The sequence below is a fragment of the Cynara cardunculus genome (genome assembly GCF_001531365.2).
Source record: "Cynara cardunculus var. scolymus isolate 2C chromosome LG 3, CcrdV1, whole genome shotgun sequence".
NCBI classification, from domain to species: Eukaryota; Viridiplantae; Streptophyta; class Magnoliopsida; order Asterales; family Asteraceae; genus Cynara; species Cynara cardunculus.
The window spans coordinates 6,708,216-6,730,868 of NC_037530.1; the positions used below are offsets into that span (position 1 = coordinate 6,708,216).

General features: G+C 33.9%; 2 protein-coding genes across 2 annotated transcripts; one reads left to right on the forward strand and one right to left on the reverse strand.

The window, feature by feature from the left end:
- The first annotated feature begins 4,545 nt into the window (after positions 1-4,545).
- On the forward strand, positions 4,546-12,155 carry LOC112509382 (alpha-galactosidase 3). Its single transcript, XM_025114317.1, has 15 exons — positions 4,546-4,834; positions 4,926-4,984; positions 6,075-6,131; positions 6,198-6,232; positions 6,407-6,510; positions 6,583-6,655; positions 7,282-7,340; positions 7,426-7,491; positions 7,571-7,654; positions 9,228-9,292; positions 9,402-9,484; positions 10,067-10,157; positions 10,293-10,351; positions 10,791-10,931; positions 11,805-12,155. The coding sequence occupies exons 1-15, from the start codon at positions 4,653-4,655 to the stop codon at positions 11,910-11,912; spliced, it is 1,266 nt and encodes a 421-aa protein (XP_024970085.1). The 5' UTR covers positions 4,546-4,652; the 3' UTR covers positions 11,913-12,155.
- A 747-nt stretch (positions 12,156-12,902) lies between these two features.
- Positions 12,903-14,108, reverse strand: LOC112508639 (expansin-A8-like). The gene is made up of 3 exons (XM_025113313.1): positions 13,965-14,108; positions 13,576-13,888; positions 12,903-13,491 (listed from the first exon to the last, which is right to left on the reverse strand). The coding sequence occupies exons 1-3, from the start codon at positions 14,083-14,085 to the stop codon at positions 13,188-13,190; spliced, it is 738 nt and encodes a 245-aa protein (XP_024969081.1). The 5' UTR covers positions 14,086-14,108; the 3' UTR covers positions 12,903-13,187.
- Positions 14,109-22,653: the final 8,545 nt, after the last annotated feature.

A 22,653-nucleotide genomic window follows, 5' to 3' on the forward strand; every position in this document is an offset into this window, starting at 1 on the left:
AAGGCTTGGGCATGGCATAGTCATGAACCCGAGTTCGAGCCCTGGGAGAGGAGTGTTGACGACATTTAAGTGGGGCCATGTTTAGCCTCCAAATTTGCCGGGGATTAGTCGGGCTTTGGCCCGGACACCCTTACAAAAAAAAATATTAAATTTGATCACTTTTAAATTAATTATAGCTTTGATTATTGTGGTTATTATTTTGTTAAACTTTTGTTCACTCTGACTAAGGGATTGTTCGGTTTATTTTTCATTAAAATCTGTGTGAATAAAATTGTCTGTATTGATAAAGTTGTCTGTGTGATAACTGATAACATGTTGTTCGGTGGTTATGCTAAATAAACAGTATGAACGTCTAAAACCGTTTTATCCCTAATATATGTTTTAAACAGAGATGATATAATTAAAAATTTCACACATTTAATCTTGAATAATTACATTTTCTGTAGACTACCAACAAGGAAAAACGAAAAAACGTGTATGAACACTCAACAAAGAAAACCAATAAACTGAAACTATGGAGAGAAATCACAGGTAGAAATCGAAACCATTAGGGAGAAACGAAAACCAGTAAATCGAAACCATGGAGTGAAATCACAGGTTTGAAGCAGAAATTTGTTTGCTGTTTTGAAGCAGAAATCGATTTACCAGTAACTCGATATATACAAGGTTTAATTTTTTCAAAAAATATCAACTAATGGTGTAATCAGACCCATTCTTGACATTTTTTAGACCATGGGCAAGATGTGATAGAAGGCCCTAGATAAATACAATATTTTTTAATATATTGTTTTTATCATAAAAAATAACATTGAAATCATATAAAATTGTTTTTCCGAGTATTACTAGACGCAAAATCAATAAATAATCATTTCTAAATTAATATTATCTACTAGAACATTTTTATATTGCATCATCAATTTGTTCATTCATCAAAAACATCTTATGATATATTTTTGGTACATAAAATGACATCATTTGGGTCACAATGTTAATTCTTCTGATTTTCGAGTAACACTATGTAAATCAATGTAAATAGATCGTTTTCCATGTTACCTCATATTAATGTTTTTAACACCATTTTGAACTTTTATACTATATTCTCGAATTTGGAAAGAAAAGAAAAATAAAAGAAAGAAAAAAAAAGTTTTTTTATTTGCTTTTTTGATAAAGAAGAGAGAGAAAGAGAAAAATAATGAAATAAAAATAAATTTTGATATATATATATATATATATATATATATATATATATATTTCTTTTCCTTTCCCTAAAAACAATCTCATACAACAAAATATTTTTCTTCTCCTATTACTTTCTTTTCTTTTGTTCGTAAAAGAAGACTTAGGGGCTGTTTGTTTCCCTCTTAATTGTGACATTAAGAGGGAACCTCTTAATCGGTCAGAGGTGAAACATGTTTGGCAAAAAAAAAAAAGCCTCTTAATGGTTACCCAAGGCTCTTAACCATTTTGAGGGTGAATCGATGCTAAACCATTCAGATTGTTTCTTTTCCCTCTTTACCCTTCCATACCTTTACCAGCCCATTCTCATCCTCTCCTTCACCACATCGCCCACTCTCATCGTCTCCTTTACCAGCCCACTCTCATCGTCTCCTTCACCACATCGCCGGTGACCTCCATCTTCCACACCTCCATCGCCGGTGACCTCCATCTTCCACACCTCTGTCGTCGGCCGCACCTTCCACAACTTCTCGACGCTCCATCGCCGGTGACCTCTTATCAGGTAACTTGCCGCACCTTCCACAGCTTCTCGACGCTCCATCGCCGGTGACCTCTTATCAGGTAACTTGCCGCACCTTCCACAGCTTCTCGACGCTCCATCGCCCGTTGCCGGTGACCTCTTTTCCCTATTTACATTTCTCGAAGCTATTATCACTTTTACATCAAGATTGCTATCACTCCCGGTGACCTCTTTTCCCTCCCCCAGCCTCACACGTCGCCRRTCTTCACAGCCCCTCCCCCCACCCCCACACGTCGCCGGTCTTCACAGCCCCTCCCCCACCCTCACTCGTCGCCGGTCTTCACAGCCCCTCCCTCACCCTCACTCGTCGCCGGTCAGAAACGATAATCAAGAACCTCATGAAGTCAATTTATCGACTTCTTCGGATCAAATCGAAGAGCTACATGTTGAACAAGGGCAAGAATTAGTTCCAAAAGATGAAATCCATCCCATAAATCTCAGTGATTCACCATGATTCTCGATGATTCTTGATGGTTCATCACAGATTGAAGCCATCGATGAGGGCAAAGAGGAACAAAAAGTGAAGGTTAAAATAGAATAATGGGTTTTTGTTAGATGAGGGTTAAAATGATAATTTATTGTCATTCAGAAAACAGTTACCAAACAACATTATTTTATTCAGCACTTAACCATTCTGACCCTCTTAACCATTCTGTACTAAATCATTCAGTAACTGCCAAACAGCCCCTTAAGAACATAGCGTTAAAGTTAAAACAAACTTTTTGAAATCATTAATCTTATAAATAAATAAAAAACTCATTTTGGTTATAGTTTGAGATCTTATTATTCTTTTAGCAATAGAAGAGTACATAAGATTATGCACTCAATATTAGATAACAAATAACAAATATGAAGAAAAAAATTAATTATAGTTTTATTATTCTAAAATATAGATAAAAATTGTACCGTCTTATATAGTTGATAATTTTTTCAAAAGATGATGGTTTGTTAGCTAATAACAAGAAAATCTACTATATTCTAACACAAAAATAGAATTCATACGAGGATAAAATAATCAAAAGAGTCTACCGGAGATGAATTATAGAGAATATATCAAAGTTTTTGTGGCAAGTTGTTTTAGACTTCTTTATTAGATAAAAAAAACTAATGAACGACAAATTAAATTTTTTTTTATTTTCTTCTTCAATATATTTAATTAATATATGTTTGGGCCTTTAATAGTTAATATAATACCAAAATCTTTTCTGGTTCTATTAGATATTAATTGTTTATGTCTCTTCTATTTACTAATTTTTTTGAAATACTATTATATACTAAAAAAATTGGGCCCCTAATTTTTGTAGGCCCTGGGCGTACGCCCGGCCTGCCCTCCCCAAGGGATGGCCTTGAATGTAATTTGCAAAATAAAATACATATTATGTATTTTAATTTAAATTATTATTAATTAACTAATATAATAAGAGATATAAAATGAAAAATAAAATAGTAGGAAAGACAAAAATGGAAAAAGACAAACCACTGGGATGAAAATCGTAATTTACTCTATGATTTAATAAATAAAGGAAAAAAGACAAAACAAATTAACTAATTTTTTAGAACGTTTTATTAAATGACATGTATATCAGGTTCTCATAGGGATGGAGCTTCGAAGTCTTGAGTAGGGCGTTCGGATGTTGGTAGAGACACTTGCGGGGTCATTAACTTTTGGCCAAGTTTTTTCTCTTATGTCTTCTCCCACCTAATCTGTTATATATATATATATCAGAGTTGGGGGCCGTTTATCAAATGCTTATCCGGGTAAGTGTTTATTGGCAAAATTCAACACTATCACTTACTTAGCGAGTAAGATTTTAGTCCACCAAGACAGAATCTTATGCAACAATTTACCTGTAAGCGCTAAACCGTGGCAAGAGTCGTCACTCTCACTTACCGGGTAAGACTCTTGGTCCTTACCTTCGCTCTTATCGGGTAAGATTCTTGATCATTCCATCCGGTAAGATAACATAACTTGGTAATCACTTACCCGGATAAACGTCTGAACAACTCCTAAGAAATACTAGCAAAACTATGCTTATATTACTGGTTAATCCAATCTTCGTGTTTATTTAAATACATATAAAACTTTCATATATTCGAACATTACAACAACCATAACACTTGTCACATACTATTCACACACAAAAGCATCTCTCCTTTTTGTATTTTATGCTGTTACCCGATATTCAAATAGTTCTTCTTGCGTTTTTGAAACATGATCCAATAGAAAGTTGGGGTTGAAGTAGATCCACTTGGTATACTTAACATACAGTTAAAAAAATGATAGACCATTCAAGGAGCACGGGTTTTATCGGAGATTGTTTAGCATCACGTAACAATAGTGATGCAGATTTTCATTGGAGAGGGAGTGTTTAGGATTGCTTATTTGAAACATCTTATGTTTTTATTATAAAAGTGCTTATCAACTTATTATAAGTTAGAATGGTTTAATTTCTTCAAAAAAAAATTATTACCGGTTTGACACCGGTATAAATTGTTTATCCAAACACACAAAAATACTTATTACCAATATTTAAAATAAGTCAATAAGTTGTTTTTATAAACAATCTCGACATCCTCTAAATAAGTTTTTGTTTGTGTTTTAAAAAGGAAATAAAATAGCCGACACGTGGATTTTCTTTTATTTATCAATTTTCGGCCTTGAAGTCATTATTGCGTGGTTTAAAAATTAATCAGGTTTTATCCAAAGTACAATCCTAGAAGCATAGAGTACGATACACGCGGCGTGACTTTTTTGTACGTCGTTCTCATTTGGAATGAATATTCCCTCCAGTTCATCTGTTGAGGAGTACACAAATCCAGAAGGAAGTCTACTCCTCCATTACCAATTATAATCCAGATTATTGAACTCAAAGTTGATTACTACAAATCAACGCAAATGGCTACGAATTACTGGCAAGTTGTGGTATTAGCAATTGTGTTTCTGTCGACGGTATCAGCAGCTCGAGTGGCGCCATTTTCGATTATACAGAAACCAGATGGTGCTGTGAATGTTTTTGATAATTCTAAGTACGGATTGCTTCAGATCAGTAATGGATTGGCGCTGACTCCTCAAATGGGGTAATTTGCTCGATTTTTGTAGCAATTGTCAGTGGTTTTTACTTGGGATTCGATTTTGAGTTTTTGGTTTGTGATTGGATTGATTGAACAGATGGAATAGCTGGAATTTCTTTGCATGCAACATAAACGAAACTCTTATTAAGGAAACAGGTCAATTTTTTCCTTTTCATTTTTGTGAGGGAATTCGTTGTTTTGGGAATCATGGTTGAGTTTGTTACTTTGTTTGAGACTTTCCTCCATGGCTAATGGTTCTGTGAAGTAATAGCTGCAACTTCTTAAATTGACATTGTACTCAAATAGGGTCCTTATATTGTTGGCTGCATCTTTGCTAGTGAATGCAATTCAGTATTGTGTTACCGAAAGAAAACGAATGGAATATAATTGGATGTACTATTAGTTGATACAATAACTCAGTGGGATATGTTTGTTTTATTCTGTGAAAGGAAAAGTGAGTTTGAGTTTTACCTTACGACTCTTGCTATGTATGTATGTTATAAACTAACAATCCCCTATTCTCAATTAACTCAAACTAGGTCAAATTAAATGACAAATATCCCTAAATATCAATGAATTAATGTTCCATATCTAGATTCAAGAGGTATACGATTGTAATTAGCAATAATATCATCCATTAGCATATGCAACCAATAATCAAACTCAATCACAGAAAATAGAAGTGAAGAGATGACAACTGAGATTTTTATGTGGAAAACCCGCAAAGGGAAAAACCGTGGGTGGAGGACGCCAAGAACCGATCCTCACCCGTGGTTATTTCCCTTTCCGGGGTTTCCAATCTCCCATGTCATCTCTTCCCTTGCTTTATTTTCAGTTGATGTGGGCTTGCACTGATTTATATATGTTTGGTAGATAGCTATTATTGCCTACTTCAACGTGTTCCGATTAAGTTGATATAAATTTTTAGTTCATTGACTTTGGGATTATTATGATTTGGTTTATCCTAAACATAGGGAGATTTTCTAATTAGGGGATTCTTTATTTACAACCATGTCCTAGTTAGGAGGTGTAGCTGTTCAGTTGCTTTTGGACATTGAGAGACTTGTTCTTTCCAACAAGTTTAAAATCCTTAGCTGTACATTTTGTATTTCAAATCTTGTTCTTTCTAAGCACAATGACTCTCCCAAGTGGAAGTGTGCATGGGAAGAGACCAAGAGGAATTAATGTGTTGCTGTCAGTTAACCTATCTTCCTTATAGGAGCTGACAAAAGTATTCTGTTTGCAGCTGATGCACTTATCTCGACTGGTTTGGCTGATTTGGGCTATACTTACGTCAATATTGGTACTCCTTTACATGTTCTTACTGATTCTTCTTAGTGGTGGTTGAGTCTGATATCTTTTAACGCAGATGATTGTTGGGAATCACTAACACGGGACCTTAAGGTAAATTGAGATCTTTATTCTCTTGCTCCTATCTTTCTGGTACAGTAAAATTCGCACCAATAATGGCACCTTTCATCCTATCAATAAAGAAAACCATCCTTAAACCTTCAATAGAGAATAGATATATGCATGTCTTAGTTATTTAAATGACAACTTTACTGGCTGGTTATGCAGGGGCAGTTAGTTCCTGATTCAAAAACATTTTCATCTGGGATTAAGGCTCTTGCTGATTATGTACATGGGAAGGGCCTCAAGCTTGGTATCTATTCTTCTGCAGGGTACGTCAAAATCCATCTATTCTCTTAATTAACCTACCACTCTTCTTTTACTGACTTTATTGAATGTTCTAGTGTTTTTACCTGTCAAGTGCGACCTGGTTCACTATTCCATGAGAATGATGATGCAGCAACTTGGGCTTCCTGGGTAAGTTTATGTAACACACAAAATAGGATCCAACAATACTAGTTCTTTCATGCAGAAGAATCACATTCAAAATAAGTGAGCTTTTTGACTTAGATATATGTTTCTGTTTTGTAATCCCAGGGATATATATCGGGTGTGTGAGTTTGGTATTTTAAAAACTACTAAAAATTTGGGTGTTGCCGTGTTAACAACACCAGCATATATAGAGAGCGGATTCTCTCTGGCTTGTTTGTCAGTGCTACACAGTCTATCATCCTTCATAATTATTCAACTGAATACATATTACATGCATGCTTTACCAATATCAGATTTCATTTCTCTCCTACCATATTTGATTTAGAACATATACCACCCATACAAATATTGGGTTATATATATATATATATATATATATATATACATATATATATATGTCATCAGTGTTCGAAATTTTGAGGTGCTTTTGCCACCAGAGATACGAGAGAGACTGTGGACTTGTCGCAAATCAAACTTTCACAAATCACATAATAAAAACATATAATAAATTCTGCTGCATGAGTTCAGATGTTTATATTCATGACCATATGAACACATTCTCTCCTCAGCAATTGACTTTGTATCACAATCCATGTTGTGATATTGTTTAGGATGTGGACTACTTGAAGTATGACAACTGCTTCAATCTCGGCATCAAACCGATTGATAGGTTTGACGTCATTATAGGATTATTTATCTTTCCCAATTTGTTACTTCCATTAATGGCTTTTCATAACATTGGTTCATATTTACAGATATCCACCAATGCGGGATGCTCTGAATTCAACTGGACGGGCAATTTTTTATTCCCTTTGTGAATGGTAAAGACTCATTTCTGCAAATGTTCTTAGCTTTCTTAATGTACTTCACAGAATCACTTGGATTTTCTTACTGTGGCAGGGGTGTAGATGATCCTGCTTTATGGGCAGGCAATGTTGGAAATAGTTGGAGAACAACAGATGACATAAATGACACATGGGAAAGGTTCAAACTTTTTGTGATAATTTTATGTGGTTAACTGTTGCTCAGAAATTACTTCTCAAATAAGGTCCCACTTCAAGAATCTCCTCTCTTTTTATGATCATAATGGTTTCTTGGAAGTATTTTTGTGTATTTCCATCGTCAGGTAATCACCTTCATATAAATACAATGTTAGGCCTAAACAAGGAAACCATATCAACCTAGACAAGGAAACTAAATCAATTTATATCACTCTAATTGATAGTCTAGCTAAATCAACCTATACTTACGATATATCTAACACTCCTTAAGAAAATATATGTTAATCATACACCAAAAAAAAACTCGATTACCTCCAAGAAATACATAGTACCATGTAGTCGATCCCCTGGAAATAGGATAACCAACCCAATTTGCATAAGGGAGACCATATGTCTTGCCGTTACCTTCTTCAGCGAATGCACTGACATGGCATTGTCGTTGATTTGAATAAAGCACTCTAAGCCTGGTTTGGCCTTGAGATACCTCAAAAAGCGAAGTGTTGCATCCTAGTCACCTATGTATGCAAAGGACATGAATCGGTCGAAAACACTAACAGAGAATGATATATCTGGTTGAGAAGCTGCCAAATAGTTTAACTTTTAGACTATCTCTTGTATCGCTCTAGTTCTTCTTCGGATTTCTATCCTTTGGAAGAAGCTTTTGTGTAGTGAGCATGGGGTTTCTCAGAGGCCCGGATACCACCAGGCCAAAGGCCCTTTGGTGTGTTTGAGACCATATAATGATCGTCGCAATCAACCAAACCACGCTTCATGGGCTAGGGTTCCATCACACCGAAGATGATGGCAGCATGGCTAGGGTTTTGTGACACCGGAGACGGTGGCGGTTACGGGACATCAGCGGTAACAAGCAGTAGCTCTGATACCTTGTTTCTAGGGAAATTTTGTGTACCTCATTGTGAGGTAATCACCTCAATATATATACAATGTTAGGCCTAACAAGGAAAGTATATCAGTCTAGACAAGGAAACAAAATAAATCTAAATCACAACCTAACTAAATCAACCTATAATTACAATATATCTAGCAATGATGCTCTTCTAAAATGTTGAAGGATATGAGTTTTCACAGCAAAGAACTAACAGTTGAATTGCAAGCTGCAAGATAGACTTTCTTCCTCCTCCCCCCCTCCCTCCACCCAAAGAATATCTATACAAAAAACCTAGATGACGATGAATTCAATAAAGATTTTTGACACTAAGATAGCTGAATTGGACAAGGAAATAGAGAAGCATTCCAATTTTTTCAATTTTGTGTTTTCTATTATGAATCTGTAATCTCCATGAAAGAGATCATCTGAGTGTGTTCGTGAATGACAACCTTTTGACTCATTGGTATACATAAGTTTAGACTTGCAGCTTGTCAAGGAGAGACATAGTATGACTATGATCTTATTATCTTTATTTCTGTTATTTATCTTAATCTTAAACCATATTCTAACCTATTCAAATATGGGACAGCAATCGGACTGAAGTAACCTAAGCTTGCTTCTGCCAGATTTTTCACCCTGAACTTATCGATTAATTTTTCTCTTCCAGTATGACATCAATTGCTGATCTCAATGACAAATGGGCAGCCTATGCAGGACCTGGTGGATGGAATGGTAGGAATACATGTTCTCTGGACTGGTCTAAGTGAAGTCTTCTAGCTATTTTCATCCATGCTCCACCACTGGATGACATTGGAGTACTGCTTCATTTTTTTTCTTGCAGATCCGGATATGTTGGAAGTTGGTAATGGAGGAATGAATTACCTGGAATACCGATCACATTTTAGCATATGGGCTTTGATGAAGGTGGGGTTCGCTCTTTATTTCCTTTTCAGGCTGTGCATTTTTTTCACTTCACTTTGGCTTTATTTTAATCATTCAATGTAACAAACTCATGCCAAAAAAAATTGGATTGTGGTGGAAGGGTTGAGCATAGTCATTGCTTATCAGTATTCAATAACACAAACCTCTTGTTGATCTCGTGCTGCCGTCTTGCAGTCTGTTGAATTAAATTTGTGTCATGAGTCTAATTATACCTGACATTAAGGAACATTACATGTCTAATTGAAGTGGTTTTGGTACACATGACAGGACAGTATAAAACTTATTTTCCATGTTTAGCGTGACATCAGACAGGGACAGGATCCTGAATTCCTGAGTGGACAAAAATGCTTTTTTTTCTATCCCACCAAAATAGGTGGATCAAAAATCATATAGAATACAATTAATAAATTAATAAACTACCCGTATCAAATTAAAACCATAAAACCTTCCATAATTCTTTCACCCGTACGTTTAGCCCCGTTTGCATACCAAACGCACCCTTAAGGGGGTTTTACAAGATATGGATTTTGTTCGGCTTAATCTCATGGTTTGTGAAATGTGCAGGCTCCACTTCTTATAGGTTGTGATGTCAGAAACATGACTACAGAAACAGTTGAAATCCTAAGCAACAAGGAGGTCATTGCTGTAAACCAAGGTAATATGTTCGTGTGTATAGCACAAGTTTGTTCCACAAGTGCAAAGCCTCTTAACATCATTTTTCTGTTCAAGGATAATAGTAACCACATAACATTTTTCTTTTTCTCAAAGTACATGGAATTCTGTTTTGCAGATCCACTTGGAATTCAAGGAAGAAAAGTTACAGTTTCAGGAACAGATGGCTGTCTCCAGGTCCTCCCTCTTTAGGTCCTTTGTGTTAGATCAAGATGCATTCAGACATAAGTGAAACTCATATTTTCTAGTCAACTTAATGAATTTAATTCCAATCTTTGCTGCAAATGCCTGTGATCTAAACCAAACCTCCAACTCTAGAAAGTAATATGTATATCTAATCTGATGAGTAAATCAAGCCAAAAAGGCTGTCAAACTGACGGCATCATGAATACTCATATGACTTTAAAGTGGCAGCTCAAGGTTCTACCCACATAGATGTTGTATGTTAATGTCATCATAGAGGCTAAACAATTAAAAAAATAGAAGATAAATAAAAACAATAAATTCATTAGAATACTTTCGGGACAAAGAATGCATGAAATTTGTTTACTTGCTTCTGTGCACCACGGTCGTCCATTGTTTTAATCTTTTTATTTTGATCTTAACTTGTCTTCAGGTTTGGGCTGGTCCTTTGACTGGGAACCGTTTTGTTGTTGTTCTCTGGAACAGATGTCCAGAAGCTGGAACGATTGAAGTTTCATGGGATACACTCGGACTCGAGTCCTCCACCAGTGTTTCTATAAGAGATTTGTGGAAGGTAAGACTTCTTCCTATATGTACACCATGCTTGGTTTTGTATATAACCCAAAAATCTTCAGGTTTCAATCCCAAAATATATAAAATTTCCAGGTTCCCCCCACAATACCATTACCTGTCCAGCTGCCCTTAATAATTATTTCATTCTTTGTTTCTTTCTGCAATGAGAAAGAGCTCTCCTTTTAGTTCTTGAATCCCAATGCTCCCCTTCAAGAGTTGCAGAAAGTTTCTTGATTTGAAACTGAAAGTTGGTTTGATTCTTGCACCAATCCGGCCTCTCTTAGGGCCGTTTGGCACTTGATTCAACCACTTTTCTACTACCTGTACTCAATATTGAAATAGTTGCCTATTTGATATCAAAGTAACGTTTTCCGTGTATCTACTCGCTTATTATTCATATAACATCAAGTGATCCAACACTTGGTTTCTAAAACCTTAACTTTTCTATGTTTCAATGTACCTCCAGAACCTATTTTTGAGTGGGTATCCTGGGTCAGTTTGTTTGGTTAGGTTTATGCATAGTCTGGCCTGCCACCCGGGTTATTTAAGCTTTCTCGATGCTAAAATATCAAAATCTTCTTAGCATTCACATGTGAAACCCTAAACAAAAATGCAATAGTTTCCTTGATAATTTACTCCCTCCATCCCCAAATAAGTCCACAATAAAAAAAGGCATATAATTTTAGAAATGTGTAATCATTACATAACTATATGTCAATTTTATCCTTAATAATAGAGGGTGTAACTAATTTATCTATCACATAAATAAGGGTATAATTGGAAAGTAAACATTTTCAACAGCGTATATTTGTTTTGGGACAAACTAAAATAGAAATGGCCTCTTCTTGACTAAATATGTTGATCTGGTTTGCAGCACGAAGATGTAGTAGCAGATGCAGTGGCATCATTTGGGGTGCTAGTTGATAGTCACAGTTGCGAGATGTTTGTCTTAACTCCCAAGCTGTCTCGTTTTCAAGCCTGAACGACCCGGTAACCTACAAAACAGTTTTCGAGAACTCCCTTCTCTTTTCTTTTCTTTTTCTTTTTAGCATAATAACAATAATAATAATAATAATAATAATAATAGGATTGTTTATAAATTATGTAACTTGGGGGATGGCTATGTTTTGCTGCTTGTTTATGTTTTTGGAATTTCCCAAATGCCTGTGCAGTTCTTGACTTCTTGTTTTGTGATTTTCTTGATCAAGTGTTTATATGCAAGCACCAATACTGTTGGCTGTTGCTTAATATATGTTTATCTGGTCTGCATATCCACATTGTATTTGAACAGATATTGTAAATGGAAAACTTCTAAAAGATTAAACCTTACATACGAAAATAGTCATTTATATATATGGGGTTGGGTTCCGGTATGAATAAAAGTTAAGGTGATAAACGTAAGAAGGGACTCCACCCTTGGATGTACATTAGGATGAGATGCATCAGGTCAATCCTCGTATCAAGCGTGATTCATGGGTGAGTTTGAGATTAAAGGTGATCAAGAGTCTGAATCCCTTTTTACGCTTCTCATCTTAGCTCTCCTTCTCATACGATCCTTCGCCCCCCCCCTCTCTCTCTCTCTCTCTCTCTCTCTCTCTCTCTATATATATATATATATATATATATATATATATATATGGGTTCTGGAGAGAAAAATAGTTAAAGTGAAAAGCGTAAGAAGAAATTTTCACCTTTGGATGCACATTAGGATAAAATGCACCAAATCGATCCTCGTATCAAGCACAATTCAATTGGTGGATTTGAGATTAAAGGTGATCAATAGTCCAGATCTTATTCATTCACTTTGCAAAAAAAAAAAAAAAAAAATATATATATATATATATATATATATATATATATATATATGAGCCTAATCAAATGAGAATTAATTAGTTTGTGGTACCATAATAGATGCATTTTATGGACATTAACTTGTTAATATTAAGCATTAGAATTTTGTCTGCTATATCGATAATAAAATACTTTTGAATTCATATTATACAATATTAAGTAAAACCGGAGTAAATACAAAATGGCTGAATACTTTCAAAATTACATTATGACAAAAGCAAAAGGGCAAAAGATTAATACTAACAAAACAACCCAAATGACATCACTTGCTATGTTGAATGTTGTAATTTAAGCGGGTGCTAACTTGCCACCTCAGCAATATACAAATTCATTTAGATTTTAAATTTTCATTTTTCACCTTTGAGTTTCCGGTTTTTAACTTTCACCCTTTAGTGTTTTCAAAAGCTTAAAACTGCGCCCCTTGAAATGTTTGACCAAACTGCCAACCAGATGGTGCCACGTTGAAGCTTGTGATGGTTCTTCCATCGCTAGTCGTGACTTGAAAGGAAAGGCTTTGGCCGTTGAGGTAGGAGTTACTTTGCCAGTTCTGCCCCCAATTTCTCGACATGGGTTGCCATCCTGTGTTTGATCCTTTAATCGAGACCGCATGTACGTCTCCTACACCACCGACGTTGGTGATCAAAACTAAGTTGAAGTATGAGTGACCGTTTATTGTAAACCTTACTCCTCCCTTCTTCACACAAGGCACCCTGCACAAAGTAGCCAAACAAAACCATAGATAAGTCATAAAGCGCAATTTAAAATACTCCAAACAGTACACAAGAAAATGTTACCTTTGAAATACAACAGGTACAATACCAGCCCGATACTGTGCTATTTGCAAGAATGCAGGCTCAGCCATATCAAAGTGTTGGAGAGGAGGGTTGCACCAACCACCATCATCATTAGGTAGACTAGGATTGGGTGGGCAGAAATTGGTTGCAGTGATGATTATGCTACCAGGCAAGCACCACTTGGGGTCGTCGTTGCATCTCATCTCATAACAAGAACCACAACTCAAACCATCATTGAAAAGAGCAGTACTTAATGCCGCAGTATTCGTACCATATCCTTGGCTATACAAATTCCCATACCCACACGCACCTCCTGCAAGAACCATTCAAAGTTAATAAAGTCTATACAGCCAACTGTCCAGATAAAATACATATATTTTCATACATACCCATTGTGCCAGAAGCATCTCCTCCACCGTAAAAGGTGGCATGACCATTTTGCCAATCTCCATGGGCAAGATTGAAGAAGCAAATAAGCATAAGAACAATGATGAATGGTGAAAAAGCCATTGGAAGTCTTTGTGGAAGGTTTGGGTCAATTTGGGGTATAACCAAATCAAGATAGACTTATATAGGCCAAGTTGGAGGGAGGGAAAGGCTTCAATTATAAAAAAAGTGTTTCAAATTGGAAAGTGACAATTTTAGCAAATGATAAATTCCATTTATTGTTGGTATTCATAATCTAGATCGTGTGTGGAATAATCTGATTCAGGCAATATATCAGTTAAAAACATATATATTTTAACTGTATATTTTAATGTTGTTTTAGATCTCAGTGCATATGTTACATATGATAATGACGACGACCGTAGTTAATGCATTGTTCTAGAACTTCATATTATCCTAATTCGGAAATTGATATAGATATTGTTGTTTTTCTAACCATTCAGTTTACATAAAAAATAACAGTATCCAAAATTTATCAGCAATTCAGTTGTTCTGCTCTTCAAAACGTTTATAAGTCATTCTACCTGTATAAAAACTTGTTCAAAAATATATTAACAATTCAGTTGTTTTAAATCAAACCCAATTAAAATCACAATAAATCATAAATATCCGTACATAAAATAACTAATGACAATAAACTTTAGGATGTAATTCATTAGTGAATATATGCCTTTCTTCTAGAGTTGTTCATATAAAAATAATAAATATTTTTTATGTGAAAATTGGTTTATTTATTTATTTTTAAAATTATAAAAAATAGATTTGGATATAAACAAAAATAAGATATGGAACATGCACTTGTTTGGTAAGCCTAAATAGGACCCCACAACCACATGCAATTCTTCATATCCTTTTTAATTTATTTTGGATTTGTCTCACAATTTTTATTTTTAAGTTTATTTCTAACAAAAACATCAAATCCAATTTATAAATTATAAATTTAGTTTTTAATTTTTGAATTTAATAAAAAATTTATTGAAATATTTAGGAGTCGTTTATTAAATACTTATCTTGATAAGTGTTTATGGTTTAATTACTTGTCGGGTGAATATAACAAGGACCGATGATATTACCTGATAAAAGGGAAGACAATGGGTCGAGAGTTTACCCGGTAAGTAAGTACGATGACTCTTATCCAGTAAACACTTAGGGGCCGTTTACCTGAACACTTGTCCGATAAGCGCTAAACGGTAAATTTCAACTCTATCTCTTACTTATCGATTAAGATTTTAGTCTACCAGACGACATCGTAAGTAATAATTTACTAAGTAAGCGCTAACCGTGGTAAGAGTCTTCGCCATCGCTTACCGGGTAAGACTTTCGGTTCGTGCATTCGCTCTTACCAGGTAAGATTTTTGGTCCTTGTCATATTCATCCGGTAAGGGAATGTGACTTGATAAGCGCTTATCCGAGTAAGCATTTGGTAAACGACCCCTTACTGAATTATAAACGTTTATCATTAATCAATTTTGATGACCTTGAATGTTACCCGATAAGATAAATAAGAATGGTGATTCTTAACAGTAAACACTTATCAAATAAACGTTTATTTTTTTAATACATATTCTTTTTAAGAAATAAATTGTCTTGTCAAACATCTTTTTCCTAATTATTACATTAAAAATTAAATTTGACATATTTATTTATAATTTCTAGAATTTTATTGAAATTGTTTTATTTAAACATATTTTTTTATCATTTTTTCCATTTGCTTTTAATGGATAAAATATTCAAAAAGAATAAAAGAGAAAAAGGGAGATTGCGATTCTTCACCAATTTGCCGGTTATTTTTTTAATATTTAAAAGAATAATTTTTTTGGGATTATCTTAAAAGAGTTATAATATATATATATTATATTTTTTTGAAAATGTTTATTTATCCATTAACAAATTATGTTTTGTAGATATTTATGAGACTTGGTTATATAACTTTGAGATCCAATTTCAACCACAAATCAATGTATAAATTAAGAAACTAATATTTTTAGTAATTTGACTTAAAATTATAATTAAAGGGCATTTAGGTATTTTAAAATTTTATCTCTCTCTCCTCTCTCTCTCTCTAACCTCCGAACTCCGACGAACACCATGTCATACCCAAAATACATACAATGTGATACTTTGAGGCCACTATGATACCAACTGTGGTACCACTATAATACCAGGTGTCAGGAATGCTCACAAGTGGGTGTTTAGTGGTCGATCATCGGAGACGACGTATTGGTCAGACAAGATGATCGGAGGAGGTCAACAGAGTGGTGGTGGGTGCCGGAGAAGGCTACCGGATTTGGTCCATGTGTGTATATATATATATATATATACGTATATTAAAATAATTAAACTAATTAAAGTAAATTGAAATATTAAACTAATTAAAGTAAATTGAATAATCAACACAATTTATTAATTTACTTTTTGTTTTATTTTAGTAAATAACATTAATTATCTAAAATAATTGGCTCAGTTATCATAAATTATCTAGTTCTCATTTGATTAGGCATATATATATATATATATATATATATATTTGTGATTATTAATCAAAAACTTTTCTGAAAATGTATTGTAACACTTCAAATTCTATAATAAAAATACACCAATTTGTGAATAATGTTGAAACTTTGAGCATAAAATGATGAAACAAATGGAATATATAAAAAGAATTGTCGGTAAAGTGTTTAAGTATTCAAACAATTTGATGTAAGGAATATTATTTAAGTTTGATTTAATGAAGGTTATTGCTCATTATGCTTTTACATGTCCATCAAATGATGCCTTAAATCTAATGAATTACATCAAACACTAGAAATGACTACATACTTAAAAGAATAAGATTGCGTTTGGTTCGCAAAATGTTTTAGGATAGAATGAAACCTAACAAAGGAATTTGATTTTGAAGCAATTGAAATGAAATCTTATCAGGTTTGACCACTTGTTTGGTGACAAACATTAGAATAGAATTTGTTAAAGAAATTAGAATATGTCTGTTTGGTTGACATAACATAATGTCGCTTTGAAATTGGAACGAAATATTGGTAAATGATCAAAATACATTTTTTTTTGAAAATTTTGAAACCAAAATCCAACTATTCTGGTTCAGATTGGTGGTGGTCTACGGTGATTTACATGGCAGTAGTTCAGATCGACAGTGGTCGACGGGGTTCCGATCGACATTGGTTGGTGGTGGTTCTGGTTGGCGGTGGTGGCTGATAGCGGTTCAGATCGGTTGTGGTCAGCGGCGGTTTAGATGGTGGTGGTCAGGGTGGTTCAAGGCGGTGGTTCAGATCAACAGTGGTTTAGATTGACAGTGATTCAGGTTGGCAGTGGTCCGCCGGTGGTTCAAATCAGTGGTTTAGATCGGCAGGGGTTTAGATCGGTGGTGGTCGACGGTGGATCAGATTGTCGGTGGTTCAGATCAACAATAGTTTAGATTGGCGGTGGTTCAGTTTGGCGATGGTTCAGATTGTTGGCGGTCCGCGGTGGTTCGAATCAGTGGTTTAGATCGGTGGTGGTCAATGGTGGATCAGATCAACAATGGTTTAGATTGGCAGTGGTTCAGTTTGGCGGTGGTTCAGATTGTTGACGGTCCGCGGTGGTTTAAGTCCGTGGTTTAGATCGGCAGGGGTTTAGATTGGTGGTGGTCGACGATGGATCAGATTGCCGGTGGTTCATATCGGCGATGGTCGGCGGTGGTTCAGGTTGGTGGTGGTTTAGATCCGAGGTGGTCGACGGTGGTTCAAATCGGTGGTGATCAGTGGTGGTTCAGATCGATGGTGGTCGGCACTAATCAGCGATGGTGCAGATCAAGTAGGGAAGATGAAGATAATTTTGTCTTTTTGAGAAAATTCAAATGGAATGGAAATGAATTCCTTTTCAATTCTGATGGAATGACCAAATCCAAGAATAATGGTATGGAAGTCAATTTCATTCCATAGATAAAGCTAACACCTAAACGGAATTGGTCATTTCAATTTCTTCGAATTCTGTCAAATCCTGTGAGCCAAACACCTCCTAAGAATGTTGGATTCACAATTTGGATTCGAAAACCATAAAATGAAGTTTATTGTTCATTTTATTAATAGAAACCTACTACTAACATGGTTCGAATGTTTAAGTGAGAATCGTAGCTTGCATCTTGGGTATCGGTAGGCCGAACTCAAATGAGTTTAGGTATGGATTCGCACGACTAGAAAGTTGCACATCTACGACAGATTACCAATAGAGGGAACAATTTTATAACCCAAAAAATAGAGTTGGATAATCGAGAGATCAAGGAATGGAGATCCATTAGTAATTTATCATTAATCACTGACAAAATAGTGACAACTTTACAACGATACATATATCCGTCAATAATCTATCACTAGATATTAAAACTTTGTATTTGTAATTATTTTAGAACTCGATCGATAATTCAACTCGTCGATCATCGAAGTAACTTCGACATTCTTGTTTTAATTGAGTTTTTATAAATTGTGGCCACTATTATATTTATAAAAAAATACTTATTTTAAATCTATTTCTTATGACATCTATAGGTGGGTTAGTATCGAGTAAGTAAGAATAATGAATATCATCAATAAATATTCGATCAATGAATTTTTTGATTAACTTGGATATTCAATCCGCTATGCGAGCCGACTAATTTCAGGACGATCACTTGCTTTGCAGATAGCCCAGAGTCATCGCATTTGAACCTCCGTGGTCACAAGAGGATTTTTATTTCTTCTTGGATTTGAACCTGAAACCTCCTGATACTTTTGACCTTTGGAGCCAAGCTCAAACCAATCAAGCACCACCCTTGTAATCATGAATGAAAATTTATGTATACTTATTATGAATAAGTGATTCTCACAATTTTCACAAAATATATGTTTTTCTAAATCCTATTCATACATAATTAGACTTGAAATCACGTAAGACCAATCTGTTTTCGTGAGACCATTTATTTACACTTGAAACATCACAGCAAAACACGGTGAAGGTAATTAACCTTCACAGTGCTTTTGCTGTGAAGGTTCGGCTTTTCTTTTACCTTTACAACATTCTGCTGTGAAATTTCAAATGTAAAAAAAATAGTCTCACAGGTCTTACGAAAACAAGTTAGTCTTGTAATTACCCTTAAAAAAGTCTTGTAATTTACTTTCTATTGTGTTGTATAATGATGACATTGAAATAATATTCTTGATATCATTGTTATTTGATTTATTGCAAATGTTATGCCAAATATTATACCCTTTTGAGACAAAAATACTATTCTATTTAGAAACATAACGACGTTAACGTGTAACCAAACACATAGATTATTCGATCTGCTAAACTAATCGAGACTTTAAAAGAAATAACTTTAAGATACAGTACGAATTTTATGCTTTAATATAATTATCTGATTTCTCAAATATGTACTGATAAATGAAAAATAATTATTTTACCGATTTAAACATAAAAAATTACAATTAAAATACGTATCATCAGTAGTTAATATTTGGGCAAATTGCATGAAAAAGTAACGTACTTTAACTTGATTCCTATTTTGGGTAACGTACTTTCAAAACTTCCATTTTGGTACCTAAGATGTAAGTTTTAAACATTTAAGTACCTGGGTAACCACTTGAAGACTAAAATTAGATTAAAAAAAAAGACTAATTTTATATTTAAAAAAATCCACATCACTGACCACGTCAGCAAATAATACCGAGTTGGATACCATATCACTGCCACATCAACATGATAATCGGTTAATACTTCAACCAGTTACCCGGGTACTTAAATGTTTAAAACTTTACATCTTAAGTACCAAAATGGAAGTTTTAAAAGTATGTTACCCAAAATAAGAATCAAGTTAAAGTATGTTACTTTTTCATGCAATTTGTCCTTAATATTTCAATGATTATTAATACATATAACTTGATTTAAATAACGTAACTAATACTTCCAATATCCCAAAATAAATATCTACAATTTCAAAAGTACGTGATTATTACATTTCTTATAAACTAAATGATAATTTATTTTTAGAAAGGAGGAGCATTATAGAAAGAGTAAAAACATACTATTTTTAGAATTCTTTATTCTAATTACATAATTGAATAAAAATCATGTTGTGACCACAAAGGTTTAATGCAGTGACCTCGGCTACCCGTAAAGTATGTGATCATCTTGGGATTAGTCGACTCACATATTAGATTGAATATTCAGGTTAATAAAAAGAAAATGGAAATACAATAATATTTGGGGTTGGGTTTACGTGAGACGCATAATACCAATTTATGTTCATTATTGATCAACTTTATAAACTAATGATTTAAAGTTGCATGATGGCAATTTTGTGATTATTGAGAAGTCTCGTGGGTTGAGAATTGGTCTTACGAGTCTCACAAAAACCCTTGGTCTCACATAATCCAAGTCATAATATTTGTGTATTATATATGTTTGAAATACCTTGAATTCAATTGTCATACTTATGAACAAATAATAATAATAATAATAATAATAATAATAATAATAATAATAATAATAATAATAATAATAATTTTATTTTTTAAATATAGATTAATTTAAATAAAATAAAAAAATTAGGTTAAGGAAAAGGGAGTTTATGAAATTAGGGGCTACCATGTTATGATCACATGAAGATGCGGGTATCACGGCCCCCCCCCCCCCCCCCCCCATTTTTCTTCTATTTTTGGTATGCATTCATTTCAATTGAGAAGAAAATGACACAAACAAATGTGTTTTTTAAATCAATTTTCGTATATAAATCTTTAGAGGATAATGTTATCAATTCTTCGGTTTCAGCTTAAAATCATACGTTTTTGCATATGAAAGAAAAATCTTGTGGTGGGACTCAGGGACGGACCCAGAATTTTTTTTAAACGGTGGCATCATTTGACCATAAGAAAAAAAATATAGAAACTTTTTTTCAAACGGTGACACAATTTGACTATAAGAAACAAATATACGAAATTTTTTTTCAAACGGTAGCACCGTTTGACTAAGAAAATGACAATAACATGATTCGGACTTGTGTGTGGGGCGGAACAAAAGCCTTGCAAACCAACTCTACCAAATAAATTTTGTTCTCATTGTAGTTTCAAAATACATACGGTGGCATACAACAAATTAATACGGTTGCACCGTTCACGAAACCTAATTTTTTTACCCTTCAGCGGAGAAACAATACGGTGGCACGTGCCACCTATACCACATACATAGATCCGTCCATGGTGGGACCGTTGTTTGTGTCAAGACGGATCATTCTTTCAAGCCATATGATATATAATTATTAATATATAGCGGTTCTCGTGAGTTTGAAAAGTTGTTTTGTGTATGTCATTTTGAATATATGAATTTCATGGTAACTGCTTATCGTTATCTTTAACATGGATATATATATTTATATAGAGGAGATTTACTTTGCAAACCACGTTATTTATACAAACCGTACAAACATCATTCAATCAATCATAATTTTTCATTTTGTTCATTTTTTTTTGTAATTATGAGAGGTTGATTAATCATTTTTATTGTGGAGAATGTTAATCATGGATATTATCATCTTCATTACTTTAATTTTAGAGAAATACATGAAACAGTTTCATTAAAATTTCATTAAGTATTATATGAAACATTTTCATAACTATATATGAAACAACTTCACCAAGAAAGAACAAATATCCCTTTGTGGTCACGGAGGTTCAAATGCGGTGACTCCAGGTTACTTGCAAAACAGGTGGTCGTCTTTGGATTAGTCGGCTCGCATAGCGGGTTGAATATCCAGGTTAATAAAAAAAACTTCATCAAAAAAAAGTATTATATAAAACAATTTCATTAATTTTTTTTCATAAGATTAAACAATGAAATCGATTGATGAGAGTGGTTTGCACAGTTTGTACGAATTAGGTGGTTTGCATTTGATCGCTCATATATATATATATATATATATATATATAGCTTGGTTCAAATATTAACCAAGATTTTTGTGTTAACTTTGTTAATCAATCTTGGCCATTGATTCTTTTTTTTTTGAAGTATATAATATTTATATACGGCAAATGCAACAAATAAACTCACACACTCTCCTCACCTATGGTAAGGTTTGAACCCTTGACCTCCTAGAAGGCCAAAGGCTACGATACCGCTAGGCCAAAAGCCCTTTGGCATTGGCCATTGATTCTTACAATAAAGGGTTGTGATTAATCTTGATAAAAAATTAAATTTTTAAATTTACAATTTCAAAGAACACATGTGAACAAAGGGGAAAAGGTATTTAGGTAATTTTCTTTTTTTTATGTAACTCCCATATCATTAATTGGGAGTTACAAAATCAAAAAATCTCATTATTTTTATTAATTTATTTTTGTTAATATAAGAACCATATGAACACACACACACACACACACACATACACACACATATATATATATATATGAACCATTGTGTCAAATACGAACAAAAGCTGACATATATATGAACTTGGACTGTATAGCATTTATGAACACAATATGAATATAATAAGAATAGTTGTTACACGAAAGTAAATAAATAAAAAAAACAGGTATGAACACAATATGAACAGTTTGTGAACAATAGTTCATTCATTATGAACACATTCAGGAGCAAGCCAATGTT